Source organism: Pygoscelis adeliae, unplaced genomic scaffold (assembly GCF_000699105.1).
Source record: "Pygoscelis adeliae isolate BGI_AS28 unplaced genomic scaffold, ASM69910v1 Scaffold142, whole genome shotgun sequence".
NCBI classification, from domain to species: Eukaryota; Metazoa; Chordata; class Aves; order Sphenisciformes; family Spheniscidae; genus Pygoscelis; species Pygoscelis adeliae.
Genome location: NW_008824247.1, coordinates 1,389,446 through 1,398,516, shown reverse-complemented (window position 1 = coordinate 1,398,516; position 9,071 = coordinate 1,389,446). Strand labels below are relative to the sequence as shown.

Sequence of the window (9,071 nt, the reverse complement as noted above, 5' to 3'; positions counted from 1 at the left end):
GGGACTTTTTTCCTTGCTACTTAATTGATTTTCTTGTTGTATAAGAATAGTCTTATGCAGGTATAGGAATATACTTTGAATGTATTTTAGTTGTGGAAATACCATCTAAGTATTACTTTTTATTTCTTATTAGGAACCTTAGAAGGTCAAAAGAATTAATAATGTTAATTAAGTAATTTTTTTCCTCTGTACAGTTTTCAATAATGGGATCTTTTTGTTTTTCTTGACAGCTGATGTCTAGAATTTCACTGGATCATCCACATCATACTTTGTTTATAATATTAGCTTTGGCAAATGCTAACAAAGACGAACTCCTCACAAAACCAGATGCAATAAGAAGAAATAAGTTAATTAAAAACGCACCGAAAGAAATCTCCCAGCTTGATGTGGTGACTACACAAAATTCTATTCTATTAATCACATTCAGTCCTTCCGTTTTGTTAAAAAATGAAAAAAAAAATTATGTCAAGGGGTATTTTAGTGTAGAGCTCATCAGCTGACTTTTGTTAAGAAAGAGTAGGAGGAAAAAAGTACTTTTAATAATCAAAAAAAACCTCCTTTTGTGCATACATTGATAATTACTATTGAAAGAAGTAATTATGGGGTTGAACAAAACATGGTTAACATTTCCTGCAACAAATAGCCCCAATTATTGCGAAGAGTTTTGTGATAAATGTCCTTGATGTGTGATTCTGTAAAAGGCATTTTAGATGCAACAAAGATTTGAGTGGGTTTATTGTTAAAAGTGCATACTGAATCGAGTATTTTTCCTGCTTTGAGTGGTAACATCTGTTCTATCTAAGTATTTAGCCTTGTGCAGTATATCTTTTGTTCCTTTATATGACCTTTATATGGTAAAAGCCACTATGATGGGTAATACAGAACTGTGGCTTCACGTTAATGTTGTAATTGCTTAATTTTTGTTGGAACCTGTCTTTGGAATCACCTCTTATCTAGATTAATGCCCCTTCTTTCCCCTGTCACTATAGGCCTGGCATGGTGCTTTGTCATCACCCTCTTACGCCCGACACTGATACAACTTTTCACCACATTTTTATGTGGCTTTTTTTCGCTTTTCTCAGATTTGTGGTTCTTTTGTGGTCCCACCCTTAGGAGTAGGATTATGCTAAACTCAACTAAGTCTCTCAGAGTTAGGCACAGAAGGGATGCATGGTCAGATTTTTGCCTTTTGCATACAGGCTTTTTCTTCAGTTGGAAGGAAATAACAGAAGCAGGAAGGTGGTGGGAGAACATCCAAAACTGCCTGTCCCTTTTTCTGAAGAATTTTTGCAGGTTTTTTGCACTTTGCCTGGACAGATTTGCTCCCTCCCCATCCCCAATAATATTTTACTTTATTCATTATCTCAGATTAGACAATACAGAACTTTTCTTCAGATTATTTCTGCTCGTATCACAAAGAGCTGTCCATTATTGCAGTTTTCTCTGTTTTCATAGGATGTATCTCAATTGTACTTATTTGACTGCATGTTATGATGCATCTTTAATCTTACAAGGTGTAGTTTGCAATATCTGATATTTGTATTCCGTTGGGGGTTTTTAGGACAGAATGGAGGCTGCTAGGAATATAATCAATATCGTAAGAAAAAGGAGAGCTCGTATGGTTAGAGACGTTGAAGCACTTTGTGATGCTTACATCACATTAGCAAATGTAGATGCTACTCCATGGAAATCTCAAAGAAGTAAGTCTTGGAAAATTATTTTTGTTTTTAATAGTGAAGATATATTTTATTTTCTTGGATTAAAAAGTTTATTTCTAAATATTGATATTTAGTTAAAGGAGATACTGTGCTAGCACTGTGTCCTATTTTTGATAAATATAGAGCTTAGTCTGGATTAAAAGTCATCGTAATTACTTGCACTGTAAGGTTCAGACTTTCTGAGTATGAAACTCCAGAAAACTCCAGTTTTCCTGTGGTGGCGATTATCAGCTCGACAGAAGCATGCAGTGAGGTTTTGGGTCCCAAAAGCAATGTAAGCTGTTTTTTGTGAACTTGATGTATGTTTATAGTTCTGAATTTGAAAATATGAATTCCTTTTAGTTACAGAAGGAATAAGTATTCCAGCTGACCAGCCAATTATTAAACTGAAGAACTTGGAGGATGTTGTTGTTCCTACCATGGAAATTAAGGTGACTGAAGTTGAAATAAATATACACTATAATATCATTACTTAGAATCAACTTTGAATTTTTATAATGGCAGTCAGGGCATATACCTCTTCATCAAATTCCCATGTTGTGGTGAATGGAGTTAAATCCAGTTGGCGGCCGGTCATGAGCGCTGTTCCCCAGGGCTCAGTTTTGGGGCTGATCTTGTTCAATATCTTTATCAATGATCTGGATGAGGGGATTGAGTGCACCCTCAGCAAGTTTGCAGACGACACCAAGTTGGGCGGCAGTGTTGACCTGCTCGAGGGTAGGAAGGCTCTACAGAGGGACCTGGACAGGCTGGATCAATGGACCGAGGCCAACTGTATGAGGTTCAACAAGGCCAAGTGCCGGGTCCTGCACTTCGGCCACAACAACCCCATGCAGCGCTACAGGCTTGGGGAAGAGTGGCTGGAAAGCTGCCTGGCGGAAAAGGACCTGGGGGTGCTGGCTGACAGCCGGCTGAACATGAGCTGGCAGTGTGCCCAGGCGGCCAAGAAGGCCGATGGCATCCTGGCCTGTATCAGAAATAGTGTGGCCAGCAGGAGTAGGGAAGTGATCGTGCCCCTGTACTCAGCACTGGTGAGGCCACACCTCGAATACTGTGTTCAGTTTTGGGCCCCTCACTACAAGAAGGACATTGAGGTGTTGGAGCACATCCAGAGAAGGGCAACGAGGCTGGTGAAGGGTCTGGAGAACAAGTCTATGAGGAGCGGCTGAGGGGACTGGGGTTGTTTAGCCTGGAGAAGAGGAGGCTGAGGGGGAGACCTCATTGCTCTCTACAACTACCTGAAAGGAGGCTGTAGCGAGGTGGGTGTCGGTCTCTTCTCCCAAGTAACTAGCGATAGGAGGAGAGGAAATGGCCTCAAGTTGCGCCAGGGGAGGTTTAGATTGGACGTGAGGAAAAATTTCTTTACTGAAAGAGTGGTTAAACCTTGGAACAGGCTGCCCAGGGAAATGGTTGAGTCACCATCCCTGGAGGTATTTAAAAGACGTGTAGATGAGGCGCTTAGGGACATGGTTTAGTGGGCATGGTGGTGTTGGGTTGATGGTTGGACTCGATGATCTTAGAGGTCTTTTCAAACCTTAATGATTCTATGTTCTTTACAGGTCAGCCTACCAGGGGTACTTTCCTGTCAGGTGGGAGATGCAGCATGAGATACTTCCCTTAGGCTTTAGAGGACCTCAACCCCAAGTCTTACATTTGCTGGATAGTGGCATATTGTATGAAGATGGCTTTGCCACTGTTACCACTGACTAGTCTTTCATTGTCAAAAGGGGTGATGAGCTACCTAAATCACAGAGAGGATCTTTGTAGGTGCTAGCTCAGAGTTTCAGGGAGGCACTTAATGTCCAGAAGGTTGTGAGAATTAATAGGTATGCCTCTTCGGCTGTTCCTAAATGGCCAGCTTATATGTTTTTACCATTCAGTAATGGTGAATGATCCATTGCTATTAGCGTAAGTGGTTGATTGGATGGATGCATAGGCATTCATTCTTAAATGCCGCGCGCTCTACCTAGGAAACTTACCAGTTTCAGGAGTGTAGAGTTGCTTTTTGGGCCAGCCGCCTAAAATTTACATGTTATAAAGCCAAAGTTCCCTCTGTTGAAGTTCCTCAGGCTATGCCTATAAAGCTAAATAAAAAAAGCCAAGGGACATTATGCCGTTTGACTTCAGAGGCCAGAAATTGCCACCCATGCTAAATAGCATTTGTTTGTAGGGCTTCTGGTGGCCCCAGGTGTTGCTCCTTTGTACAACTCGATTGTCTTTGCCTTTCTTCTTCTCCAGTACAAACTATCTGAAATAGTTGGAGGTCTGTGAGGTAAACAGCTGGAGCACTATTTCCTTACAGCTAACTGAGTAGGGTTGCTTTGTAGCATGAGGATATGGAAGATGGCTGAAGATACAGATCCTGTAGATTGCAACAGTTTTAGGATTGTAGATTGGGTCCATTTGCAGCCTAATGTAAGCCTAATGCCCCCCAACTGTACATTAACATTTTCTTGAGAGAACACTAGTTGGGACAGGCTGAAATTGCGTCAGAGCTTGTTTAGTGGAAGTCTGCAGCATCAGGTCCCCTCTACCAATGAGGTGAACAAGGAAGAATCAAACTCACTCCTTTGCTCAGCATGTTTTTGTAGCCTTTGTGGATATTACCCTTGTAGATGATGGAATGCTCATACTAATATTTAGCATATAGTCTGCTAATGAGGTTTGCAAACAACTCATTACCACTTTCTCTGAGTGAAATGGAGGTAATATTTGTATTAATTTTAAACTAATTTATAATTTCAGGTGGATCCCACGGGACGATATGAAAATTTGGTGACAATAAGATCTTTTAAGCCAGATTTTCGGTTAGCAGGAGGCCTGAATCTGCCTAAAATAATAGATTGTGTAGGATCAGATGGTAAAGAAAGGAGGCAGCTGGTTAAGGTAGGTTCTGTCAGTTGTAATGACATCTCAGAGACTTGGCATGTTGGAAGTTTTTTTAAGTTCTCGTGTCAGTTTTCTCAGGTACCACTTCTGTACAATGAGCAGACTTTTCACAGTTCAGTGTCAGTTTTCTCAGTTCAGGAATGCTTTAATAAAGGAAATTACAAAGTAATAAGTAATATTATAATAATAATATAATATAAATAGTAATATAATAATAATAAGTAATAATATTAACTATTTTTGTAATTATTTTTCAACAGTGCATGTAATATACACTAGCTTCCCTGACAACTACCAGACCTGCGACTTGTTGTCATGTCTCAACTAGTGACCTGGAGTGTACAGCAAATAAAAGCCATCAAAATTTGGTGTTAAATACCTCCTTTTTTTCTTTCTTCCCCATATAAAAAGAATTGCAGTTCAGAGACAATCAAAAACATGTACTTAGAAACAAAAATCTCTCAAAAAAAATTATTTCTATTTAAACTCAATTGATTTCATTCTGTCTGTCTTTGAAAGTAAACATTCAGCAGCTGCTGGGAGAATTCTGTTTTGCTGTTAGGTATGGGGTAGTTCTGAAAGTTTTAAAGAGAAGCATGAATACTAGATCAGCATCCAATAATCAGAATTGCAGTACCAACTGATGCTGCTTCAGCTGTGTGCTGGATTGCTAAATATGGTGAATGAAACATCTGTTTTTTAAAAGGGTACCATAAGGCATGTAGGTTGATTGAAACCTTAATCAAATAACATTTGTCAAAAAAAGAACAAAAAGGTGATGATTTAAGTTAATGATGGTTTTGCTTAAGCAGCTGAGCACTATTAGATAACCAAATACAGAGAAAAAACAATTGTTAATTTACATTTTATTACAGGTGATTATTGTGGAAAAGTAACTTGTGTTTTGTGGAATTTTTTAAAATAATTTTTTTAAGTTGCTGAACAAGAAGTCGGATGCTGAAGTGTTCTTTCACTGCTTTTTCTGTTTATGCTAAAGGGGCGTGATGACCTGAGACAAGATGCTGTTATGCAGCAGGTTTTCCAGATGTGCAATACATTGCTCCAGCAAAACACTGAAACACGAAAGAGAAAATTAACTATCCGAAGATACAAGGTAACCCTGAACAGCCGCTGCAGCAGAGGAATAAATGCTACCAATAAAGCGTTATTTCCCCATTCTCCTCTTTTTAACCCAAAGACAATATAAAAGTGTATTTATTTATGTGTTATTAAAATAGTCACTGTTCCTTAAGGTACAGAATAAACAATTAATACAATTTCATTACTGCAATTACAACAATTATTACAATTTAATTTTTTCCAAATCCTTCAAAAAAATTCTGATGCCAAATATATATTTAAATACTCTTCAAAGCTTTCTGTAGATGAACTTATAATTGAAAAGAAATTGTCATGCACTGTCCTTGAATCGTAAGTTGCTAGTCATTAAACTTGAGCATATGAGTTTGTTTATGAATTCTCGTTAATTTTAGTCTTGCGATATTCCTTAATTAATAATTAATTTTAGTCTTGCAGTATTCCTCACAGTTGAATCCGGAAGTCCCATCTAGGGTCTGTTCATACAGAATCTGAATTGCACAACTGCTTTTGTTGGAATTGGGAATACAGGAATAAATTCTTATTGTGAATGCAGAAAATGTATTTGAACAGGAACTTTCCCCTCCTCCTTCCTTTTTATGTGCTTTGGTTTATAACAGTAGCTATGAAGGTGACCTCTGAATCACTACTCTCTTAGTAAAAGTTCTTGTCTTTGACAAATGAGAAATGTGCACTCCAGAATCTCTGAAGGAGCTTATCTGAGTTGCTAACATAGTTTTAAGAATTCACAGGTGGAGTTGGAGTCACATTTTTTGAATAATTTTCGATGAAGACTCAGGTTTTTATGTGTGTGAAAATGAATGAGAGCAGGGAAAAAGAGAATGGGGGTTGCGTGATGAGATAAAGAGACTTTCGTAAGAAAAGAAAATTGAAGGAAACGGGCAGTAGCTATTCCTCTGAGGACAGGAGATCGTTCATTCTGGCCAGTTCTGTCTGCTACAGAAACTGAGCTAACTATTACAGCCAGTTATGAAGTGAGAAGCTGTTCCCTAGGATGGGAAGCAGACTAAGACAAGCCTAGTATGTTCACACAGCCACCATGTGTTTGTTCCAGATTTTACTTTTTATGTGCAATTCGCACAATGCTTGTATTATCCTATTCAAGCATAGCAAGCTGTTGGCAATCGCAGGTCATCCAGAACACCGACGCAAATGTGCAAATTGAGTATAATCATTAAGCTGTACTGAAGTACCTAGTGGAAGGTTCTCTGGGCTAGGAAGAAATTTGCAAGTATTTGATAGAAAAACCTTGAGTGTACTTCATGTATGTATGCATGTGTATTTAGAACGTACATTGTGGTCAGCTCTATGGTTTGGTCTTTTTAAACAAACACAAATACGCACCCATGCTCTGCAGCATGCATATTCATAGTTGTGCGTGTATAACCCTCCCCCATGCAGCAGTGGTTTTGTTTTTACAGGTGGTTCCCCTTTCTCAGAGAAGTGGTGTTCTTGAGTGGTGCTCGGGAACAACTCCCATTGGGGAGTTTCTTGTGAATGTCGAAGAGGGAGCTCACAAGAGATACAGGCCAAAAGATTACTCCAGTTATCAGTGTCAGAAAATAATGATGGTGAGTCAAAATAATTAAAGGAAAATACCTGGCTTATATTCTTTTACACAGAGGGTTGGGGTTTTTTATATATTTGCGGAGAATTATATACTATGCTTTTAGTATATAATAATGAATATGACCAGTGGCATGGAATTAACAGTGCTTCAGACTAATCTAAATGCAGCCTGGGAAGAGTTTTTCCAAAATGAAAAATTGCTAAATGAATGACTGTTGCAGGAAAGATTTGAATACAGCTGAATCTCCAAGAAGTCTGTGAACTCTTTTCTAGAATAGAAATCTATTGGAATTCCAAAATGATCGTTACAGAGACCCAACAGAGTCAGTATGAAGTTATCTTACAGATTTAGTTTATATTTGTTGTGTTTCTCATTGCATTAAAAAATCATTTTATTTTCATGAATAAACCAAAATTCTAAATACTAGTCCTTGAAAATAAAAATACGGTTTTAGAATGCAGCTGAGATTAATGTAACGTCTTAATTGCTCTTAGACAGTGTGAAGGGGTCTGGCTTCTCCTCCACTGTGACAGCCATGTACCCTCCACCCCGCCCAGTGAGTCAGTTCAGGGAGCTAAGCCCAAAGAAGACTAACCTTATGTAAACTGGCAGAAAAATACCTGGTTCAGTAGATACAAGTAGGGGAAGATTCTTTCTTCTGATGGTAGCCAGCTGCTAGATGGATTCAGCTGACTTAGTTTAGTTCCACAAACCACCTCACCATACGTTTAGAAAATTGCAAATTTTACTTTATATCACCATGATTGTGCAAGAAACTATTTCCTTTTAAATCTGCATAGTACTAACAGGATGAAAGTATATTTAATTTTGGCTTTGTGCAGCTTTTGCATGTGAATGAGTGAGAATGACTTTCTCACAGTGACATGAGCCATCAGATAAGCAAAGGTACCAGTACAGAGGGCAAGAGGAAGTGTCTCCCAACAAGATGCATGTACCTGTGCATGCATATAAAATAGGTACACTTGCTGAGCCAAAGAAATGGGAGTGTTTTTTTCACAGATAGCCCATGAGTTGTGTATGAAAATATAATTGTTTAGTAAGATAGATGGGTGCATTGATGATTGCTGTAAGAGAGACATTAATTCATAGCTCAGAGAGAAGAGTTGAGAACACCATTTGATGGAGGGGAGAGGGGTAGGAAGGAGGAATGTATTCCTTTCAAAGCAAGAGGTAGTTTTCTTTCAAAGTAGTCAGTCATTGGGAAAACATTTCTTATTTGTTTAAAGGATGCACAAAAGAAACATTCTGAAGAGAAATGCAACATCTTCATGAAAGTCTGCAAGAACTTTCAGCCTGTGTTTCGTTATTTCTGCATGGAAAAATTCCTGGATCCAGCTGTGTGGTTTGAAAAACGATTGGCGTACACTCGCAGTGTGGCTACATCTTCTATAGGTATTATATTGGATTATTAACATTGGCTTTTTAGATTATGTAAACAAGGAGTTTATACCATTTCAGAGGTAATGGCTGTTCTGCTTTTGTCACATGTCAGAAAAGGGGGAGTAGGAGGTAAAAAATGCCAGCAAGAACACCAGCATTATTTTTGTAATTAAGATTTCTGATTCATTCCCCCCGCCACTCCTTTCTGCAATAGAAAGACAGAATGAGATTCTGTGTTTCTTTGTTTTATATAGTGGTTTCTATTTTTAGGTTCTGGTATTTTTTTTAAAGTTTCTACCTGACTAATCCTGTTGTTTTGATTTAACATTTATTCATTTCATAGAATCATTAAGGGTGGAAAAGACCAAAAGACC

At 38.4% G+C, this 9,071-nt stretch overlaps 1 protein-coding gene across 1 annotated transcript in view; it reads left to right on the top strand.

Annotated features, from left to right (window-relative positions):
* ATM (ATM serine/threonine kinase) overlaps positions 1 to 9,071 on the top strand; it is an 85,796-nt gene that overhangs the window by 69,864 nt on the left and 6,861 nt on the right. Inside the window, 7 exon segments of the mRNA XM_009335266.1 lie at positions 231 to 389; positions 1,562 to 1,700; positions 2,061 to 2,149; positions 4,464 to 4,604; positions 5,605 to 5,721; positions 7,148 to 7,297; positions 8,544 to 8,709. Of these exon segments, the coding sequence (XP_009333541.1) occupies positions 231 to 389; positions 1,562 to 1,700; positions 2,061 to 2,149; positions 4,464 to 4,604; positions 5,605 to 5,721; positions 7,148 to 7,297; positions 8,544 to 8,709 (961 nt within the window).